Source organism: Lampetra planeri, chromosome 3 (assembly GCF_965212315.1).
Source record: "Lampetra planeri chromosome 3, kcLamPlan1.2.h2, whole genome shotgun sequence".
Lineage (NCBI taxonomy): Eukaryota > Metazoa > Chordata > Hyperoartia > Petromyzontiformes > Petromyzontidae > Lampetra > Lampetra planeri.
The window spans coordinates 27,848,229-27,872,320 of NC_136109.1; the positions used below are offsets into that span (position 1 = coordinate 27,848,229).

The window sequence follows — 24,092 nt, forward strand, 5'->3', positions numbered from 1 at the left end:
TTAACCAAACAATACACAGTCTATCACCACAAAATTATTTTCCGTCTGTGTAAAACAGCAAGACAATCTCTACATTTCCATTAAACCATAACGTTGCATTGTACTTCAATGAATACCGTACAGCACTGTACATATTATAATTCATTGAAATCTGGAGGTAAAGCCACGGGTTCTGACAACAATTGTGAGAATGTGCAGCTCCTGTGGCAGGAGGCGGAGAATGGGGGTGGAGACTCACGGCTTAACAGCTGCGAGGGGGGAGGAAGCAGCAGATGAGAGAGACACAGAGACACAGTCAGGCAGACAAGAGACACACACACATAGAGACACACATATACACAAATCTGCGCTTTTTGTGATCTGTCAGTCACTCACATCACCGGTGGCAGTCTGCGCTTATTTCTCACCTCCCCACAACGTTAGTCTGCTGTTGATTTCCGACCGAGCGAGAAAAATCAGCGACGCGCTGAGAATCACACATTGCAATTTCTGTGGCGCGGTTATAAATCGCTGATTTTTTTATTTTATTTTGTCGTACGATATTTTCCCTACAGTATTTAGGGGAAATTATCCGTGAGATCAGCCCGAGCTGATTGATCCCCCGCAGTGCACGATCGCCGGGTGGGCTGTAGTGTCCGCGAAGCCGGCGAATCGTGTTGTCTTCTCGTTAAACGACGACAATATCGTGATTGTCGCCACGCATATTTGACGCTCTTCGGCTGTCTTATCTTTCTTCTTCATCATCATCATCATCGCCGCCGCCGCCTTCGAGGTCCGACCCGAGGAGCTGGAGGATGTGCTGAGGAGGCGCTCGTTTCCGGGCACATGGACCAGGCAAGACCGGTGTCTGAACTGAGGCCCAGTGGATTTTTTTTTATTTCTTAGAAATTAAATATCTAGATTTTTTTTTACAGTGGAATTTATGTTTTACTAGAATTGTGTTATGATTTAAATCGGTGCAAGGTTAAGAGAGATGCTTGTCGCTCAAGTTATGGCGTTGTGTGTGTTTGCAATTGCTGAAAAACCACAGGCCCCGCGTCTGCGTTCATTACATTGGTGCACAATTAGCTACTGTAGTTACTGGTTATGCTTTTGCGATGTTTTACGTTTTTGTCAGGAATCTAAACGTTAAGCAAATAACATTTACTAGGTAAAGATAGTTGGGGTTAAGTGGGAAAGCGCTCGCGTCGTTATACGATCGACCCTGTTGTTTACCTCATTAGACTCGTAAGCGATTTGGCGTTAATAATTGTTCTTAAAAATGTTGTGTTTACGTGATGAATCACCACGTTTCGGGTTTACCCATCCTTCATACATTACGTCAAACGCTACATTTGTGACGCACAAAATTGTGCGTAACGATAAAGGGATGTAGCCCAGGCTCCGTGTTAAACAGCGAAACGACGTCGTAAGAAATTGACATTTATATTCTTGGTTCTTTCGGTAAAGTCACGTAGAAGGGAAATAATAAAATAAAACACATATTGGTTTACATTTGTATTATTTTATTATTTCCCTTCTCTGTGAATTTACCGAAAGAACCAAGAATATGAATCCCTGCAGTCACGAAAGCTTTTAATCAAAATTGACATTTGCTCATTAATTTGGTACACCGTAGATGATGTAGTTTTGTTATCCGGAATCAAAACGTTGAACGCGTTCAGATGCCATTCGTCCTCATAACAAATGTCGTGGATTGACAATTGGTAGGGAATGTCACAGTGGTCGGCGTGGCTGCAATTGGGACACAGTGGACCCCATAGACCCGCAATGGCGTGAGGGTGGTTAAGGATCCCCAATATCAGCCGTGAATTTTTTTACAAAAGGGGCCTCATATGTTGTTGTACATGTCACGCCGGTTGTATTGTTAGCACAATAGCGCTCAAAACGAGAGACATTGTGACAGAGCGAGAAAAAAGAAAGAAAATCGGTGACATTTTGGTTTTACGGTACCTTCAACGTGTAGGTTTAAACGTCTCTTGTCATAAGCCATAGGCGTAATTTTATTGTAAGATGTGTACGTGACTCAAAAGGGTCTGCTGTTCTCAGTAATTTATGCAGGGCATTGTTGTTGTCTTAGCAAAGATCACCATATGCTTCATTGTTAACAAAAGTGTAAACAACGAAATATTATAAACTACATTTATTATCAATGTTCCTTTGTATGACATCTCAAAGCTTTACTATTTCAATGGGGTGACATTTGGTCAAGAAAGTAGAATTGTTTTTCAATTACAGTATGCCACGTGTGTCATAATATAATTGGCAATAATTATTTTCACTGGATCGTCGACACATAAAACAATATTTAACATAATGACAAAATTTGCTTTTTGTCCTTTTTAGCTTTTTATTTGCCATGTTTTTAGAACGTATTGCCCTTGGGCAAATGTTATTGCTTAAAAGGCCTTGAATTCTGGAGTTCCACTTTCACAATCTAAATTCTCACAATATCATTGCCTTCACATTTACTTGTCAGGGCATGCCCACATGCGGTGGTAGGAGTAATACAAACGGAATTTACACAGGTAATCTAGAGGTGTTAGTTGTCGGACCACTTTGCCTTGTTTTATATGGGCAGTGGCGAGGTGGCTCAGCACTGCTGAGGGCGTGGGCTGGAATCTGGGAAGCTGCCTGTGGTTAAACAGAGTTCTCAAGTTCTGTCTAGTTAGTAGTCTCAGTCTGGTTACCAATGACTGCGTAAAAAATCGTATGAGAGAAGTCCTGTGAAGGCTGTTTTCTGACACATGGAGTGCCATAATGCCAAGAGCACAATTGTGGTAAAAATGTAAAAATATGTTTGTCACTATTGTGTATGGGGTATTTATATGCACTAGACAGTCATAGGTAGTGTAGGCCCATGGCACAGAGGGAGGTGTTTGAAATTAAAAAAGATGAAATATTAAATTGCAAAATATGTGTCAATCATGTGGCTCAGGGATGAAAACAAATTCGAGGAAAACAACCACTGTCATTCTGCACCCTTCAAAGTTTATAGAATGGACATCCATAATGTTTCATTGTACTCCCACTTGTGACCGCATGAACTGCATGAGTGGCGATGATGGGCCATCGCAACCACTTACAGAAGCCAGCAGCTGCTTGCCAGAAGGCATGTTTTATGCACAGGGCCAGCCTGAGCGATCGACAGAATGGGCTTTTGTGAATTAGTGTACGACTACACCTGCAAAGACAAATGCGCTTTTGGATGCTGTCAACTTGAATAGAAAACTATTAAAATGTGATTGTTTTAAGCCTGGAAAGCTGTGTTGTGTGCCAAATCTTTATCGTATTTTTGTTGTTTCTTTTGTAAAGGACTTGAGTGCACCAAAGTGGACTGGAGAGGAGTCTGATGGAGAGACTGAGTCAGATGAGTTTTTCTGTGGAGTGCAGGTGCTCATAATACGAATGAAAACTGAAATATATTTGCATCATGGCAATTATAGGCTTTTTATCCTTTATAATCCACACAGGAAAATATATGCTCATGAACATCTTAATTTACATGCACCAGGTGATTCCAGATTACAGTTACTTATACCCAATTATGTGTAGTGTAAAGGTAAATTTGAAAATAGGTTGCTTAAAAAAATCATCACTTGCACAGTGGGTCCTATAGCCAAGCAGGGAGAAAAACATTTAGATGCAACAGAACAAGCCATACTTATCTTAATATGTAGTTTTTATTTTTCGTCAGGCCAAATAATTATTTCACTAAATATGTGTTGTGAACCCTTCTCCACCTGGCACAGCCAAACAAATAACATTGTCACATGTACAAACGTTTTAACGTGCCAATTATAATATCAGCTTACCGATAAGTTGAAGAGCAATTTTCACAACCAAATATTGCAAGTATCGCTAAATGTTTGGTCAGATAATTGTGGATTAACCCAAAAATCAATTATGAATTAGGTCAACATACATTCTTCAGGCCAGGACATATTTTTTCTATCATCATGTCTAAATGGACATCTAAACATAATTCAAGAAAAATCCTGTTTTGGAAATCTCTTTGTTCAGTTGACTTTTTACCGAGCGTTATCCAGCGTCTTGTGTAACGTTATTTATATTTTAATGGAAAAATAACCATGGAGATGCCACCATCCTTTGAATCATATGTCACAAACCTTACAAAAGAATACAGTCCCGTTGCATAAAATTTCTATAACCTTCAGTACGTTTTGCAATACATTATTTTCCAGCCTCACAAAAGAAGCTTACATGGTTCACTTTAAACCTTGAATACCAAACTCGTATTTTTAAATGGAGCAAGCTGTCTTTTTTAATGTGAATCATATGGTTATGTTGGAATAGATAAAAGCCTGTGGATTTGTATAGCCACATAATTGTTATAGAACATGATGTTCTGCCAGTGTACCTATATATAGCTTTACCTTTAAAGGCATGTAAAAAAAGTACTTATTTGAAATGTAATGTTCCCTATAATGTGTATAATGTTGTGTTGCGATTGCATTGTTTTCAGTTACATAATTGTGCTAAATGTGTTGCTTTAATTTTGTAGGTGAATGCAGATGGAGAGACACATCGCCATCCACAGCTGGATGCCGACATCGAAAGTGTGAGAGAGAAATATGGGGATGGTGCTGTCCAGATCAGGTGGGAACTCTGTGGTTTTTTCTCTCTCAATTTTTTTCGATTTGGAGATTGAACGCCTTGAATAATTATTCCTCTTTGAATTTTAGACAGTGATATGCAAAACAAATATTCTTGCATGGTGTACTTTACATCTGGAATTACAATTACAAATTGGTATTTTCAAAAGTAACAGGCTGGCTGACAATTATTTGACTCGTGTATTCAAATATCTTAATATCTATGTTCAACTTGCAATACATGTTCAACTTCCAATAATATCTTGTAATATGTGTTTTCACATCCTTTCTTATAGGGAGTACGGAGCCATTGATGATGTGGCTGTCGATCTTCATATTAATGTGGGATTCTTGGATGTAAGTGATTTATTCTTGCTAAATTTCTTTCTTGCTTTAACCTTCGTTTTAACCCAGGAAAGCCTCACATAGTCTCAAAATGTATTTAAGGAGGGTCCTGCCGAGTTTTAACAGTAGGAGGCGACAATTTCTCCACGTTTTCCCAAATGAGTGTGTTGAATATTCGGTCAAACGTTGTCCGTTGGCCCTTTGTTGGTTGTTGGTCTTTGTAATGCACAGCGTTTGCGATCGCCTTGGTGCAGCTGCCAAATCCAGTGGCACACTTGACTTAGGTACGGTATTCCACACAGGAGGAGATTGCGACGGCTTGGAAGGTGATGCGAACTGAGTCGGTTGTTCTACGCCTCCACTTTTCGCTGTCTCAGTATTTGGATGGCCCAGGTATGCTTGCACTCGAAAACAAAGTGTTTTTGGTACAATTCACACGTTTGGTAGAGGGCCATATAAGCAAGACGTAGTACTCTGTACATTATCCTCATTAACCTTGGCAAGATGGAGTGATCCACCAGCTTTTTATTGGCCCCTACTCGCACATTAATCACACCATTTGTCAGTTTAACATGTAGGCTTTCGAGACTAATATTATTCATAATAAAGGTTTTTGGGTTAGATTGCGTAAGCATAAATGTGTCGTAACCCTCCACCACCCAACTTGGCAAGTAAGGTTTGTCACGTAAACAATGAGTTACTACTTCAGCCCACGGGTGTGTTGGAGAGTAAATCCACAACATTCACAATTTGAGTACTACGCTTCGCTGGTAATTACATTCAGCATCATCCGGCGATTTGCCAGAATAGTGAAGCAATCCACCTGCTTCCGGTCTTAAATAGAGCAAGATGACGTCATCACTGTGAACCCATCAGGTGCAGAGATCAGAGGCAGAGGAGGGGGGGTGTATTGTTATTTTATAATAGATTAATTATTATTCAGTTAACTAGCATGTATTTCCTCATTAAGGAATGCAGTTGTAAGATAATTACTTAATAACACGCTTCCAGGCCGCACTAAGCCTGTAGCTGTAAGAGCGGTTAAAATTATTTGTATCTTTCTCAATTTCAATAGATTATCGAATTAGTCCCGGCCAGTAATATTTATTTTTTCACAACACTTCAACGTTATAAAAATAAATTGTGTGCCCTTGTTGGAAAGCATGTTCTACAAATGCCGACAGCAGTGTTTGAGAGTATTTCGTATTTAAACTCTTTGGTTTTTTCGGTAAAGTTACAGAGGTAAAAAATAAAATAAAAATCAATTAAAACACGACGTTTCGGAGGCAACACAAGCCTCCGTCTTCAGGTGGCACCGTCACAGCAAAATTACTGTATCAGCCCACTTGATACAGTAATTGATACAGTAATTTTGCTGTGACGGTGCCACCTTAAGACGGAAGCTTGTGTTACCTCCGAAACGTCGCGATTTAATTTATTTAATGTTTTACTTACGTGTCTTTACCGAAAAAACCAAAGAGTATGGACCCTTGCAGCCACGAAAACTTCAAATCTAGAATATTTAGTATTTCTTTGGTGTTATTTTAGTCTTGCGCTAATGTTACGTCCCGTCTGTCCAATATCGCGTTTGCCACATAAGCAATTAATCTAATACACACCTTCTGTTGACATCTTAGGCAATTCATCTTTAGTACAAGATACTAGTTTTCGAATTTTGTGTACCGTGCTAAATCTCACTCTGATTTTTTGTTTTTCCCAAACTCTAGCTAGTTTGTCAGTTACTCCCGCAATATACGGTATTTCATTTGTTTTAATAACATGATCACTTTCAGCAGTATTGCTGTTCGATCTTGGTTTGGCATTCAATGCTATTTTAAATTGAGCATTATTGTAGCCATTTAATCGTAGAGCTTCTTTAACATGTTTAATCTCGCTCCTCAGACTTTCACCATCTGACACTGTTTTAGCCTGATGTATGAGCATCTTGATGAGAGAGGAATTCTGTGCGGAGTGATGATGCGAATCTGCATTCAGATAGGCATCAGTGTGCATTTCCTTTCGGTTAACGCTGTGTGGTATTTTACCATTTAGGCCACGTCCAAGCAAAATATCGAGGAATGGGATTGTGTTATTCACCTCCACTTCCATGGTGAACTGGATGGCTTGGTTTTGCGAATTGAGATGATTTATCAATTCATTAAGTGTATCTTTACCATGTGGCCAGACAACCAAAGTGTCATCCATGTATCTAAATTAAAAATATGCTTTTAGTATACTTGAACGAGTGCTCTTGCTTCAAAGTGTTCCATGTACAGATTCGCATTAGCAGGAGACAAAGAGCCCATTGCTGCTCCTTCCTTTTGTTTAAAGAAATCACCTCTCCATAAGAAATAAGTGTTATTTAGACAATGGTCAGCTAGTTTTGGAATATCTTTTATCACATCTGGCTTATTTACTCGCGTATTGAGTAATTTAATTGACTCATTAACCGGAATCTTCGTAAATAGAGAAATTACATCAAAGCTTACCAGAATATCGTTAGGGTTAAGTTTAATATCTTTAATTACACATCACAAGATTTTCTGAATTTCTTATGAATGAAGATGTCCTACCGATGTAGGGCTGTATTTGTTTTGTTACATATTTTGCTAATTTATATGTGGCAGAGCCTGTTGTACTTACTACTGGCAGTGTTGGGTGGTGGAGGGTTACGACACATTTATACTTACGCGATCTAACCCAAAAACCTTTATTGTGCACACCATTTGTGTTCACGAACCTGCAATGAAGTATTCATCTTGTCAGCCCAATGGCCATGACCAATGCTTTTTGTTTAATTTTCACCGTTGTAATCATGTAAGGAGTATAAAGCTGTATGTTCCATTAGATATGTTTTAGAATGCCTCTGCGGCATGTGCAAAACGTTTATTTTCATTCCAAAGGTTGTATGTTGCTCACATTAAAGAGTTGGAAAATATAGCCAAAAGATATACATTTTTATATTCTCTGATAATTAAACCCTGTATTTAAATTATCGCTTTTACTTTGGTAATCAAGATGAACATTTCTTGTGAGACTAAATCTACCGTATTCGATATTGTGTATTAAACATTTTTTGTCCCCTTTAGAGCCAAGCGTTGACGTATTTCAGCCTTCAAACAAAGACAGTTTTGGAATTGGCCTTCAGCTCAAAAAGTAAGATATCTTTTGTCACAGTTAACAGCCTCTGCATTCTTATAATTATCTGAAGGTTACTGAGGTTTAGAGCCAAACATTGAACTTATTGATTCAAATGACGACTATGGAAACAGTAAACAAGACATACCCCATAAAGTCGAATGAATAGAATGCAGTCATAAATAAAGTATTTTATATGCAAAAAAACCCATTAAGATAAAATATATCTTTCACGAAGGACTTTGGTCCAAAACAAGTTGACGATAATCTCTAATCACATTTGCTAAAATATTGCAATAAGGCTAGCAGCTAAATTCTATGTTTAGTTTACAGAAATGCATTCATTCAAGTGACTGTCTTTTATAATTGACATAAAGCCTCAACTACATAAAATGCAAATATTTATACTTATTAGTTTTGCTGTTCACAATGATCAATGAAGTTTGGTTATTTGGGGTTTTTCTAAATCGCAAAGTACACCCTCTAGAAGATAATTAAAGTTTTATTTCACAAGTGACATGCATACATTATCAGAGGTCATAAAAGAGCAATACAACTTAAAAAAAGAAACTCACTAACCCACTAATGGCCCTGTTATTCAGGCCACGATTTCATTTTGGAAATTAAGGTTATACAATAATGGAGCCCTTGTGCATGCCTTACAAATAAGTAAAGGTGCAGGACTGCAATTTCTTGCTCGTACTACTGTTGATGACAAAATAGCTGCCTCTACAGAGGTAGCTCCAAAGAGCCCTTCTCGAGGGTGTTTGGCCTACTCTTTCACGTTGTCCAAATGTATTTAAAGAGGTTGGCACACCAAAACTTTACCTAGTAATAGTACTTAGAATATATGCATATATTATGGCAGATTGAATTATTTAGTTCAAAATCAGAATTTTGTTTTGTAATCCAGAAGCCACTGCAGTAGTGCTATGATGGTTCATATGTTCACTATTCTATATTATAAAATATAATTTATTTATTTCATTTATCCAAAGTCATTAGATCTACATGGAGACACTGAATATGTCAGGCCATTCTACCATGAATGTCTGAATGGTATCTTCGAGTGCATGTTCCAAGCATTCAAGTGTACAATATGTGGGCCGCTATATAATTCCGGCCATTAGAGGCTCTTGTAGAGTTATCATCTTGACTGCAGTCATGCTTGTTGGCATACAGCGAGTGTAGGCATTGTGTCGCTATGGCACGTTTTCGGAGAAAACACAGCTTAATCCCATACAGTTGGTTTATCCTTCCACATGCAACATGTATTTGCATGGTGAGCTACGTCAATCTGTCTAGACACATCTTTGTACTTCAGGACATACCACTAATCAGTTGGCAGTGCTCTGTTTGTGACTGCAGTGATGTAAGTTTTTAATATCAAATCTAGCTCTTTCTTATTTCGCCGCTTTACTGGGTGATTCATTGTGCTGCGAGGTGGCCTGGCCATGCTGGATGGAAGGGGATTATTTTTCGTGGTTAAGCTCCTTTTCTAGAATTTAGTTTTGTAACAGGAATGCTATTTTTAACTTGCGAAAATGAAGTCAGTCACCCTGCATTATGTTTGCGTGCACATCTTAAATAAAGGCAATGGTCGGTAGGTTTAGGAGCACAATGCGAGCAAAATAAAAGTGTTCATTGGGCTCATCTCCTGTCCTTATGGGGTGCCAAAGTGGTTAGATGTTAACTACCTCGCCTGGTATACAGGAGGGAGTGGGTTCGACCCTGACGCCTGCATATTTGGAGTATGCATGTTCTCACCGTGGGCACGTGGATTTTTCTTTGGTTCCTCCGGTTTTCCCCTCTACATTTAGAAACATGCGTTTAGAGTAATTGGCTGCTATAATTTCCACATGATAAGCCATTTCGTTGAGTTATCATTTGTGCCCAGGTCGCTTCTAAAAAATATCTATATGGCTCAGTGGGCCTTACCTGGTAAAATAAAAAGTTTTATAGTTTAGTTTAATAGTGTAATATACCAATTTTGAAAATCTCCATTCTTTATTAATTGGAACCAAGGTGCTTTTCCTAATTTAAGCGGTCATTAAAACGTGTTCTTTTCACGCAGCGGAAATGTATACATCTCAGATCGTTTGGGAGCATCGAGCTTTCAGTGCGTCAAAGCACAGCATTAAATATTTACAAATCATTGTTTTATTCGCGCAACTCACCTAATTTTTTGTCTGCAAACATTCATTTTCCTCCTTCAGAGGTTTCTACCGCAAAGCGATTATCACGGCTAGGTCAGGGGGACCTCTATCTTGAGCGCAAATACATTTGGTTGCCCTTGTCTGATGACGTAAGCGACCCATGTGCTGTGCCCGCAGAGTCCTCAAGGCCTTTGTGTCACAGCAGTGGAAGCACCTGAGCAATGATTGCTTGCAGAGCCAGCACAGCAAGCGACTCAACTTGCTCAAGTCCAGCAGGAATGCCAAAAAGCTCCGCTCGCCGCTCAGTCTGCTCTCCCACCTGCACAGGTGTGCCTTAGAGTTGGTACAGCATCATTGCGCACGTCCAGTTTATTAGCCAGCGTTATATAATGTGCACAATTTAAACCAGTGCCATTGCTGTTAGTGTTCCAGTGGTGAGATTCTTTAATTGGTAAATGGAGCGTGTCAGAAAAACAATGTTTCGTAGGATGTAGTTAATTTTTTATGAATACTCGGAATGTTCACAGGTTCTAGTGAACAAAACAGGAGATTTGTTGTGAGAACATCTGTAGTGTATTAAAAAAGGTGTACATCATTCCGAGCTTCCTCATTTAATTTACTCTAGAGGCTTATTTAAACAAAATGAAAAAAAGGTTAAATTTCCTTGCTATGCGCGTAGGGTGTCTTTTGTCAGTTCATGCGAAGTTTGTAGTTGTGAAGGGACGATAAACGTCTAATGTGGCTGTCCACTGTGCATACCCAGGTCCCCAAGCTTCCTCTTCCACCAGGATGGAGGGGGTCGTGGCAAACGGAATCTGGAACAGAACGGATCCTCCCAGGTGCCACGTTTAATAGAGCTGGAAATGTGCACCGTGTGACAATATTCGGCCGGACCTGTTGCGATGTTTGCGTGTAACTTATATTGCTTCAATATTGCTGCACTGCCGTGGATTCGGGAAATACGTGCAGTGTATTATTGTTTTGTGCATTACAGCTCTCTGGTTCACGACTGTTTTGCTGTAACCATGTTTCTGTAACCAGACACCCATCGGAAATGAGCATTTTATTCAATGGGGATTTACCTTTGCCAAATAAAGCTAAACCTTTTAAGTAGTCAAAGTGCGTGCACTCACAGTTGAATTGAATAGCCTGCAGCATTTTATTTTTCCAAGATTGTTGAAGTTCTAATGTAGTCTTTGTTTTATATAAGCATAATTTTACATGTCCTAAAAAAACTGAATCATTGTACTGTCGAATAATTTGTTTTTGTTTTCAGCAGGGAAATGCAACAAAAACTCTTCCAATATTAGAACATGGCTTTCTTGTTCAGGTAAATATAGCACATAGAGTATACTCGCTGTCAGAATGTGCATAATTTTGCATGATGACTTGCCCTTTGATGTAAGTTTAACCACAACACTCGTGTCATTTTGTATGTGGTTGTAGACCATGCTGTACGGCGAACAAAGAATACCAACCCTCAACGAGTTTTGCGTAGTGTGCGATGAGCCACACGTGTTTCAGAATGGCCCCATGCTCAAGGTAACGGACTTTGTTAACGTTTTCAATGCAGTGTACAGATGAAATAAGGTGTTAGGCATGGGTTGGATGTCAGAACGCTGAGCTGGCGCTGCCAAAATCTTGGGCTTGCACGCAGGCAGGCACCTGTGATTAACATGGTTTCTCACGTGTTGTGAAGTTGATGGTGTCAGTACAGTGACTAATAACTGCACACACAAAAAATGATTACATTACATTTTGTTATTACACTTCATTTCACTGAATTCCAAATCTTAGAAATGTAATATATTAATTTGACTGCCAGGTGACGAACATTGCCCTTTGTAGTGGGGCATCTGGGAAATGCTGCCCTCTGCTGTATAGAATAGAGGTCAATTTAGATGGATATCCGGAGTAATTCTGTGATATTCACTTCTGAGAGCCTTTTTCTAACACTACAGATTGCAATGCTCTGTGAGAGATCTGCATTGTTTCCTCGTCTAATGACATTGCACCGAGAGCACAGTCAGGATAAAATTGGGAGAAGGTCGAATCTGGCCAAAGGTGATTTGGAGCTGTGGTCCCTTTTTACCACTCTCATAGAATAATAGTGGTTAATTGCTCCGCTCCCTACAGCCGGCTGTTTGCGCCCGGGAACTCTGCGTCTTCGCCTTCCAGACGCTTGGAGTGATGACGGGTGCTGCTGCTGAAGTGGCCACAGGCCCAGAGGTGGGTAAAAATTTCTTGGTTACAAGACGATGTTGTTGTTCGGCATGTTGGCATTGTTGTGATAGGATGCGTAGATAATGAAGGGGAAGTAAGGCTTAGTGTGCAGGAGGCTTTTTTGGTGCGTTGCATAACAGTTGTTGACTAAGCGTTGATGACACGTGGATTAAATGGATTAATACACGACGAAAAGCACTTAACCTGATTTATACGTTTTCACCCCATTGTTTGATAGACGGAGATTTATACATCGCTGGAAATCGGATTTATTAAAAAAATTACTTCACTTCACACGTTTCATTCTTACACATATTGCATGAGTCTGGTCCCCCATCACCACATTTCAGCATTTCAGTTGTTACATCTGTCATCAACATCCATCCAATGAAAACAACTTCATCTGCACTCATGCACTTTGTGAGTTTAACACGAGATTCTATCGATATTGAAAGAAATCAAAATAACTACCATCTTAGTCCTGCGTGGAAGCGAATAATCAAATAATACATTATTTAAATGCATGCCGACAAAGGGCAATGTACTTCAATGGGGATTACCGTTGTTAGGACTATTTTAATAAACACAATAGACAGGAAGGACAAGTTCAAAGGGCTCGCATAATGCACATGCATAATGTACGTTGCCTCAGTAATCCCGCCCCCCCATCATTGTGTAAGAGCGCAGAAGCGTGGTCAACACATCTACGCCTCTATATAAGGAATGAAACAGGAAGACACAAATCTGGCTGTCGCCTGATGAAGCTAGTTGTAATTACTGGCGAAACGTCGTACTCAGTTTGTAAATGTTGTGGCTTGGTTCTCCAACACACCGGTGTGCTGTACTAGTGACGAATTGGCATGTTCTGTTTACGTGACAACCCTTACTAGTTGGCTGTGTCGGGTGGTGGCGGGTTTTAATGACACATTTATATATTTATACGATCTAACCCAAAAACCTCTATTATGGATACCCTTTGTGGTCAGAACGAAGAACCAAATTGAATATAGAGTCCAGAATTAAAAGAATTTGCTTGAAAGGTGAATCTGATTCCTTTCCCTTTATTGCTACCATATTTGATGTAAAATGTTGACTCATGTTAGTCTTGATTTTAGAATAAAATATTAATTTACCAGTTACACTATTCTGCCAAACTCCTGTTTACAGATAATGTGTGTATTCTGCATACCTTAACAATTCACATGCATGTATTCTTTGAATGAGCTGTAAAATAACCACAAAGGCATTTTTGCATTAAAATACAAGCAAAGGAAAAAGTCACTCATTTGTTTAACTCTTTCTGTTTTCATAACCATTCTGTGTTTAGATACAGAGTACATTATACACAGCACATTAAACACACGTGGTGTTTTTGTTGGATTGCCTACGAGGTTAGGGTGTTTTAACGTTTCCCTCTGCTGCTTTTCTGCACGGTGTGTTTCGGTGGCTCTCTGGAGATTCCTTACACTGGCTGTTGAGTGTCTGGCGACAGTATCACCGCACGCGTCTGTGGGTAACTTTCTGTCTTAACGTTACCTTGTCGCGGATTGGTCCTCCAGGTTGTGGACCTGTTATTGGCCATGTGCCGATCAGCACTGGAATCTCCCCGCAAGAGCATTATTTTTGACCCCTATCCATCTGTCGTCGACCCAAACGACCCCAAAGCCCTTGCCTTCAACCCCAAGGTAGCCTAATAAACTCTACGTCTCACACTTAATTTGTTCTTTTTTTATTTAATGTGTAAGCCTCTGGACTTTTGTTCTTGTCGTTTTTCCTTGAATCGCCGCTATTTCCTACCACTGACATTGATTGATTAAAGAAGTTTTGAGGCTCTATTTATAGCTAATGCATACGTTTCAGCTAAAGGAGTTGTTTAAGTAACCATTGACTTCAAGCTGCAGCCTTCTCGATCCTGTTTTTGTGTGCGCAGAAAAAAAACTACGAGCGATTGCAGCGTGCATTGGACAGCATCATGTCGGTGAGAGAAATGACCCAGGTAAAGTTGCCACGTACAGAGGAATTATGTTCTGCAAGGAGGTTATAGAATGAAGTTGCATTTGTGCATTTCAAGCGTTGATTGCCTTTTGGATATTCCCCAACGGTACGCAGGGATCCTATTTGGACATCAAAAAGCAAATGGACAAGCAGGACTCTCTGGCACACCCCCTTCTGCAGTGGTAGGGAAGAAACAATGTCGCAAACTCGTTGGCAGTGTCATGTTGTGGTATTTGAGGGGTGGAATGATTCTAAACTAAAAACGAAACTCTTTTTTTATTTTACCAGGTAAAGCCCACTGAGCTATATAGCTCTTTTTCAGAAGCAACCTGGCAACATGATAGCCCAACGAAGTGGCTTATGTGGAAATGTTTAGCAGCTACATACTCTAAACGCATGTTGCTTCTAAATGTGGAGGGAAAAACTGGAGCACCCGGAGAAAAATACACGTGACCACGGGGAGAGAAGACATGCAAACTTCAAATATACAGGTGGCAGGGTTGGGGTCAAACCTACGACCTTCTGTAAACCAGGCAAGGGAGTTAACATCTCGCCACCCCAAAATCCCAATTCACCCCCATCCCCAAGCAAATTGATGAACTGGGACAGTTTGGGGGTCACCATTTGATTCCAGGATTAGTTTTTTGTTTCCGACATGCAGTGAATGGTAGTGCCTGTAGGGGCTGTGGGGATCACTTGAACCAATTGCATATTATATAAGTGAAAAGCACTGATTTGCACACGTGATTAAATGCATGTATGGTAAGCGAAATAATCTGTAATATGAATCGATTTGTCACGATACCCCTGTTCTATTCATGATAAACTGATGGCTGTTTTAGTTAAGAGTGAATCTGTAATATATAGGCTACACTAACGTAATGGTTGTTATTGTAAGCATTAAACAGCATTCATATTAGTTTTGAACGATGTATAGGGTGTCGTCTACTTTGCTAATGCTATATTTTACATGAGCGTAAACATGGCTTAGAAGCAGTCTGGATCAGCGCTTGCAGATATGTAGCTACATGACGGGGTTTTTTTTTCCCCGCAGCAACATACTAAAATGTGCGTATGTGGAATTAAGTCTTTTCTCTAATGCTCAGTCCATATACCCTCTCCCACATGGCTGCCACTCCGGGATAGGGTAATTTCCAGTAACCGCTCCCACATTGTGAAGCTACACAGCAGTCGGGTGAGTGTCTCTAATCTTCTCGCTGAGACTATTTTCCCTCTGTAGAATAGTCAGGGCCTCCAACGGCCTCTCCTCGGTGGAGGTGGTGCGGCGCGCTTGGTCGCGCATTCACCGACTCCGGCAGGCCTCCCCGGTTATTACCGTAGGCATATAAGCCGCAAAATTTAGTGCCGTCTTGCTTTGATGGTAGACGTTAAAAATCCCGTGATGTCATTCGAAAGGAGTAGGCCATTCTGTGCCGGTGCTATGGTCCAAATTTGACAAATTAAAAATAACTCCAAATATATTTACATGAAGCAGCACCACTGCTACAGTCAGTTTATGAATAGTAGCACCTTCCTTGTAGCTTTGTACTATAAGAATGGCACGAATACCAAATGTACTAAATTATTATGATTGTCACTTTGTCATTTGAATTTTATTACATAAAGGATTCATAAACTTGGCAAAGCATTACGATTTTATGTTGTTAAAGTACAGTGCTGTCATGCATATTCTAATGTTATTGTATAACAGCACTGTCATCTAGTGGCAAAAAGCGATGCTGAGTATTATGATCATAAAGAGGCATGCTTTTCATCACGATTCATGGTCACAACTGGTGTCAAAGATTGTTTGAATATTGTTGTTAGTCTCTTATTTGCATTGTCTCATTTATTCCATCTCATTTCCACTGCCTTTACTGTCCCTCTGCTTCGTCCTCTGTCGCATAACATTTGTCCTGCCACCGTCTGTTTCCTTTCTGTCTCATTCATCATGGAATTAAAGATAAAAATAACATTATACAATTCATCAAATGCGTCTTCTGTTCTTATGCCGATAGTTTTGATGCATTTATCAAACGTGAATGTATGAATTGAGTCATGTCAACTAAGACGTGTAAAGTTTGGAAGCATTAGGATAGGCAGCATCTGTACATTGTCCTCGAACTCGCAGGAGAGAATGAACTATGACATAGAAATAAGATATACAGGCTGACAGTTGTTACTTTGTTTCCACTTGTTTAATTCTAGCAACCCCTAATCTCTATGCACGTTATTTTAACGCACACAGATGGGAGTTTTAAATCATTCAAAAATAGACTTGTTTTTTTTACCCTCAATGACGACATATGCGTTGCATTCCATGAGTCTGCACGACTAAGCTGTATACTTTACTCGTAAAGTGGGACAAACAAACAGCGGGTCATTGCCTTCTCGAAGTGTCCGTCACGCACCTGTGAAATGTTCCAAATGTTTAAGAGTGCAAAGGAAGGTGCTGAGACTGTGCTGCCTTGTCTGTGGGAGCAGCAGCTGAAGTTCATGCACACTCCGCACCAATTCCTGCTGCTCAGCAGCCCTCCGGCCAAGGAGGCCCGCTTCCGCGCTGCCAAGAAGCTCTACGGCAGCTCGTTCGCCTTTCAGTGAGTGGTTCACACGGCACGAGGGGCCGGGGGGCACCCGGGCCAGACCGTGCAACACTTGCAGGGCTCCTATGGAGGGCGGGGGGGGGGGGTGCGGGAGGGGCAGAGGTCGCAAACGGGTTTTGATTCCTTACCCGTACCTGGCCGCACCAGGGTCGCAAACGGGTACCCGATACCCGGACTCTGGGATGAAGCCATGTTGCAGGCGCGGGTTAGGATGATTCTAGGAACTTGAATTGTGAGAAGAGACAAGACGTTGGGAAATGAGTGACAAACAGTTACTGATCAGTGACTCACGGCCTACCCGTACCTGTACCCGGCCGCACCAGGGTCGCAAACGGGTACCCGTACCTGTACCCGGCCGGGTACGGGTAGCCGGGTATCGGGTAGGGTACGGGTATTGGGTACCCGATTGCAACTCTATGCATCTCACTTTTTGCAATGAATCCAACAAAGAATATAAGGGAGTGTCAGTGCACAGCTTGTAAATGCTGCCTTAATGATTCAAACAATGGGTCCTCCAGAATACAGAGCGGTAATAGACTTGTAATTGTGTACTGCATAGTTGCAAAGATTTGTTAAATCTGCTGCTGGATGAAGGCCACCCCACACTGTTGGTCAGCGGTTGTTTGACCATACTTGATGCTGATCAATGTAGTTTGGCGAAGCCGGTGTGCTCGGGAGCGGTTCGGATATTCCTTGCCATGTTACCGATGGCTAATAATGATCGAAGTTGGGTTGTTATGTTCGTAGCAGACTATGCTAACCACTGTGCCAACCCAACCCCTCCTCCCCTGAATTTCTATGAAAAGGCTGTGTTGTTAATGATGACTTCCATAACTTTCTGCTCTGTGTTGTTATTGCCGTGTGGTCACACCTCCTGCAGTGGGTCACACACAGAAAACTGGCACTCGATTCTGCGAAACGGTCTCGTGAACGCCTCCTACACCAAGCTCCAGGTCGGTTGGGTTGCACGCAAACGTGATGCGGCGTACGCGCAGAGATATGCTGCTCGCCGTTTCTCGCTGCGCTTTATTCTGACCGCTGCTGGATGAAGGCCTGCTCCCCATGGCGTTTTTCGGTCATGGGGTTTTCTTGGACCATACTTCACGCTGGATCAAGCGGATTGATGAAAGTAGAACAACCCATGACCGGTTCAGACAGCACTCGCCACTGATGTTATCTTTGGTCATGAATTAAACTTGGGTTGCCAAGTATTCACAACACATTATACTCTAACCACTGTACCACCACATAGAGATACATTGGAATATCCTCCTCGGAATCTTATTATAAGCTTTGGGCTATCATACTGAAAACTGCAACAAAAACCAAGCCACAGTGCGACTGTTGCTACACAACCAAAACTATGGACCATATAGTATAAACAGCTGTGGTCTGTACTCCTTCAATGGAGGAATATGGTTACAGTCTGAGAAGTGAAATTAAAGAGGCGCTACATTTGAATGGTTACAATGATACACAAATCAGCAGGACACTGAATGCCAACATATCAAATAACACGACCGTTTAAACTGACCAAGTAAATAATACTAATAAAATGCCGTACATTGCGGGAGTAACTGATAAACTAGCCAGATGTTTGGAAAACAAACATCCGAGTCAGATTTGACACATTACATAAAATACAGAAATTGATATCTGGTACAAAAAATGTACAGGGTGTTTGAAAAAGATGGACCCGATTTGAAATCGTTATATCTGCAACCATGAACCGCCCATGAATTTAACTCTTACCACTTGAAGGGGCGGGGCATAGAGTTGCAAATGATTGCCGCTAGATGCCTCTCCCAGCGCACAAACAGCCCCTAACCTCAGTCATTTGCAAGACTGTGACCCCGCAACACACAAGGCGTTTTGCGTTCTGCAGTTCAGCAAGACTGAATCCGTGATTGTGGTGCAGCGTGTGTTTCAACGGCGTTTTGGCATTGATCCGCCAATGTCAAAGAGCATTCGTCGTTACCGATAATTTGAGGAAACAGGCTGTTTATGTAAGGGGAAGAGCACAGGGCGACCACGCACCTCAGAGTATAGCGTGAGAAGAGAGGCGTTTGGGACGAATTCAACTATCGTCTCGATGTTGTCCGTACAGCAGGTGGAGGGCACATAGAGCATTTATAAAATGGTTAGTAACACTTTATAACTCATTAAACCGTTTGTAACCTGTTGCCATCGTGAAATATACTGCTTTGAAATTGGGTACATTTATTTGAAACACCCTGTATTACCGAAGCTATCAACAGAAGGTGTGTACCGGATTAATTGCACGTGTGTGGCAAATGCTATGTTGGGCAAACAGGACGAATGATCAGCACGTGAGTAAAAGAACACCAAAGAAATATTAAATACTCCCAAATACAATTGTCAGTAGTGGCAGAACATGCGTGCCAACAAGGAGACTCAATTGATTTTGATAATGTTGAAGTTCTGTGTAAAACTCGTTACTACTGGCCGAGATTAATTAAATAATCTAGAAATTGAGAGAAATAAACATTTTAACTGTTGGGTTAGCTCCAGCCTTCGTGCTGCTTGGAAGCGAATCATCAAGTAATACATTGTTTAAATGCATGCCTATACAGGTCACCATACTTCAATATGGATTACCGTTGAACAGTAACAGGTACGGCTATTTTAGTGCACACAATCGAAAGTAGGTAAAAAAACAATGGGCTCGCATAATGCGCATGCATAATGAACGTTGATTACCATACAAATAATCCAACCAGCAATGGATACCCATAATCATGTATATGCATTTATTAATCTCCCCCCCCCACTTCGCTCAAGAAGTTTCTCACAAGTGTCTTCACATCTAGCCCTCTAAGGAACGAAACAGGAGGTTTTCTCCACAAATCTAGTTGTCGCCTGATGAGGCTAGTTGTGATTACTGGCGAAACGTCGTACTAAGATTGTAAATGTTGTGGCTTTGCTCTCCAACACACCGGTTAATGCTGTACTAGTAACGAATTGGCATGTTCTGTTTACGTGACAAACCTTACTAATTGGCTGTGTCAGGTGGTGGCGGGTTTAAAGACACATTTATATATATGTGATCTAGCCCAAAAAACCTGTATTATGGATGAAGTCCTCTTATGGCTTGCAGACCTTGTACTGTACATCTATGGCCCCCACACCTTTGCCTTGCCACCTTTACCAACCCACACCGACTGGCGTGGTGAAGTATGGCCAAATGACCCCCATGACCCACGTGGGGCAGGAAGGCCCTTCCTCGTCCAGCAGTTGATGGACAGAAGCCTGTGTGCATATACCCAGTTCGTAAGATGTCATTTGTGCTTCTGTGTGTGCTTGTGCTAAATTCACTTTTTTGCCCAATAGCTCCATGGAGCTGCCTATGGGAAGGGGATCTACTTGAGCCCCATCTCCAGCATCAGCTTTGGCTACTCTGGTGAGCGAGTTGTTGGCTGTGGGAAATGCGTCTACACCAGAGGGCAGTGTAGACCCATTGTGCAGTGTCCAGCCTACTGCTGCTTTGCTATTCAAAAGTTTGTTATTGTTAAACAAGTGTGCTGTCATGTTTTTTTTTTCCTCCAGTATTTATTCAACACGTTAGTCATCTTCGTATCGAAGAGAAGAAAGGGCCACAGCCTGAGAATTCACTTGTTTATTTTTTCTCCTTCGGGGTAGTGTTATTGACGGACGTGTTGAGTGTTTTTGTTTGCGCTTGTGCATCATTGCCAACGCAGTGGCACCTCACCAAATGTCTGTTGCATATTTGTTCATCTTGCATGTTTGCAGGGATGGGAAAGGGACAGCACAGGATGGAATCGAAAGAGAAACTGGTACAGAATTGTAACCGGGTCAACACCACACCACAGGTGTGCAGCCGAGATGTACAATCATTTGTATTGAAGAGCTGTGATCCCTGAGGATGCGATGTGACTCCCTTGTGCTGCCACAGCTGTCCACGTGGATGTTTGTTGTTGTTGGTGCCGAGGTCCAATTGCTTTGTCCTGAGCCGTGTCGCGGAGTTTCTCTCGCTTGTCTCTCTCTCTACGTGTTTCCATCCTGACCGCTCCCCGCCACCCCCCTTTCTACCCTGCCGCAGCTTGAGATGCGATGGCATTTAGATGTTATTTGAATTCAAATTGTTGTTGTTTTTGCACAGCATGGAATTTATAATGTATATTGCGCTGTTGCCAAATGTGATAAAATGGCACTCCTCTTTTGCCCATCAGATAAAAACCATGCAGTCGAGGTTTTTGCAGAGCCGGAATTTAAACTGCATTGCACTCTGCGAAGGTATGTATATACATTGTGCATAGTTAGAGTTCTCGAATTGCATTATTAATGATATAGCTACATGTACCCACTCCTACTGGACATCTGAAAAATAGCTCATCAGATTTCTCAGGATAAATAAAGATTCTAATTCACGGAGACAGTGTTTTCATGGATTTATCTGTGTATGTACAAGTAAAAAATCAAGGTTGATGAGCAGTTTAAAGACAGAAATAGTATTTAATCTTGTGGCCTTTTGGCCCTTTGTATTAATAGTTTGGAGTGGTTTTCTTTATGTGTAGTGAACTCGGACTGTTTTCAGCATCGCTTCAATTTTGCTCAGCCTCATGTGTGCATGTGTATTTTCTGCTCATGAAACAGTCATCACATCGAAGGACCTGCAGAAGCATGGAAACATCTGGGTGTGCCCCATGTCTGATCACGTCTGCACTCGCTTCTTTTTTGTGTAAGTCAAACTCTTAAAACTCTTGGCCGGCTAGGACATATGCCACGCTTAATGTGCACGTGAAAACTTAACATGTGTAATTTGTCTAAAAGGCAATGAATGTATAGTACACATCGGGGCGTTCAGCGCATTTATTTATTTATTTCCCTGCTAAGGTACGAAGATGGGCAGGTTGGCGACGCGAACATCAACACACAGGACCACAAGGTGCAAGCAGAGATTCTACGCATCTTGGGAATGCAGTCCGTTTCCCTGTGACCCCGACACAGCCGTGCCCTGTCGGGCAGTGGGTGGCGGCAGGTGTGGCTGGTGGAAAGCCGTGTCTAGGAACTGGAACTTCACTGAAACTGACGGTTACACTGATTACTTGCACAACAGCTTATTAAAAAAATAACAAGGGCAAATGAAACGCAAACTAACGAGTGGCATATACAGTCGTCCAGGGGCCAACATTTAAAACAAAACTGCCAAGCGTTAGTGTGTTTTTTTTCCCTCCGTGCCAAATTCATCTTTGAATATAAAAATACCAATTAATAAGGTGGTGTAAACTCAAAAAAGATTGTACACTATTTTAAATGAGAGTGCATCCCACTTATTGTATTTAACAGGGCCCACTTGGACCTGCATTATTTGGTTGAATCGAAGAAACCACCCCGGCCTGAAATTCACAGGTTGGATTTGTGTAGGTTTTCCCGTCTGTTTGGCAAAAAAAAAACATTGCTTATTTATCCTTTGATTTATGCCTGCAATGTTATGCTGCTTTATAAATGAAAAATACATTTTGAGGTCTTCAATGAGCAGCAGTATTGTCAGCTCACGTTTCCTTTCCAGTGAGAACCAATTCTGTTTGTCTGCTGGATTAGACACTCCCTTTTCCTAACTATAAGTTGCAAGTCTTTACGTTGATCTGTAAGTTAAGTATATATTATTAAGCTGTTAATAATGTAAGTATGTTGACAGTGTATAAATAACAATTTCAGGTTTATTGGTGACCTTTTAGAAGAAAATACATTTCAGAAATTATGCTTATACTTTTGCTTCCTCACAATTACAATAACTGCTGTTGTTCTTGATATGTCAGACATTCCACACAAATGTGTTTGCAGTATGTTTTCCTGAAGTGGAAACTCAAGTCTGGATGATATTTCTATGAATGTGTACTTATCACTTATCAAAACAATTGCCATGTTCTTTTAGAGCAGGTAGCTTATTCGTTATGTTATAATTATTGTGTTTTTGTTTAATACCGAAGATATGTTTTAAACAGATTTATTGTTCGTCTATTTTATTTTTTATCCAAAGAGTTGAAATAAGCACTCATGAAGACATTTACGGTTAACCTGGCTGGTGCGTTGAAAGTTTACTTTGTTAAATTTGACATATTTGTTATATTCGTTGACAGTTGCGTGTAGATTAGCCCTGCTCACCCCATGCATCCCACAGGCCACGCGGTGGGGAATCTCCCGTCTGTATCGTCTCCGTCTCGACGTGCGTTGCGTGTGGGCCGATTCGATGCTTCGCACGGCATTTTGCCGACTAGGGATTAGAAGCAGCCCTTGCTGCGAAGAATTGCAGAATGAAGCGAGTTTTTATTCGGATGATTGTGGACTGTACTTTGCCCTTTCTATTAAATATAATTAAAACGCCGACTGCTGAATTGCCATTCTGATCTCGTGCTGCTTTTTGGTTTTTAAACAAACCTCGGGCATTTGGTTTCAGAGAGACCTACGGCCGTGACATTTACTTTGGAAGCCACTCAGTGGGCGGGTGAGACGGGAGAGATTATTTTGAGGGACGCAGTAATGACCCGGTAATTTCTCTTTAACCTCCTTACCCCGTCCTCACTTTATCTTCACAGTTGCCCCCTCAGGGCAAGTGTATAATTCCCCAGTGCCTACTGAGGATTCTCCTGCCTATCCTGTGCTATCTGATGAGCGGCCCAGCCACCCTTGCCATTACGCCAAGGGGCATTGGCAGTAACCTGCAAATTGAATCGTTATCGAGCACTCGTCACTGGCAAAAGCGCTCAAGGAAATTAGTTTCAGGCCGGGCAATATTATCAGCCGTTTAAATGACCGCCGTATAATTTGCCGTGTTGGGCTCGAAGGGTCTGAGTGTCGGGGCAGAAGCTGGTGCTGTTGGGAGTGGTCGTGATGGGTGCTTTTGACGGGGCTCCATGGTGGACGTACGCGGGCCAATTTAAAGAAGCGCTGCTTTCGGTTTGATGGAACACCTCACGGTTCGTTAGCTACGTCTCAAAGTGGACGCAGTAAAACGTGTGCGGCGAATGTGAACC

General features: G+C 41.3%; 1 protein-coding gene across 5 annotated transcripts; it reads left to right on the forward strand.

Annotated features, from left to right (window-relative positions):
- The first annotated feature begins 236 nt into the window (after positions 1–236).
- PARP6 (poly(ADP-ribose) polymerase family member 6) lies at positions 237–23,459 on the forward strand. Of its 5 annotated transcripts, none has more exons than XM_078592553.1 (22): positions 237–834; positions 3,316–3,393; positions 4,526–4,620; positions 4,913–4,973; positions 5,264–5,354; positions 8,051–8,117; positions 10,433–10,582; positions 11,019–11,094; positions 11,535–11,585; positions 11,702–11,797; positions 12,392–12,484; positions 14,038–14,163; positions 14,409–14,474; positions 14,588–14,655; positions 15,620–15,668; positions 16,958–17,070; positions 17,957–18,029; positions 20,428–20,497; positions 20,848–20,927; positions 21,288–21,351; positions 21,712–21,796; positions 21,952–23,459. In XM_078592553.1, exons 1-22 carry the CDS (start codon positions 826–828, stop codon positions 22,052–22,054), a joined length of 1,764 nt encoding a protein of 587 aa, XP_078448679.1. In that variant the 5' UTR covers positions 237–825; the 3' UTR covers positions 22,055–23,459. The 5 variants fall into 5 exon arrangements, with proteins under 5 accessions (XP_078448679.1, XP_078448677.1, XP_078448680.1 ...); XM_078592551.1 differs by having other exon boundaries at positions 257–834; positions 11,532–11,585; XM_078592552.1 differs by having other exon boundaries at positions 258–834; positions 5,267–5,354; positions 11,532–11,585.
- Positions 23,460–24,092: the final 633 nt, after the last annotated feature.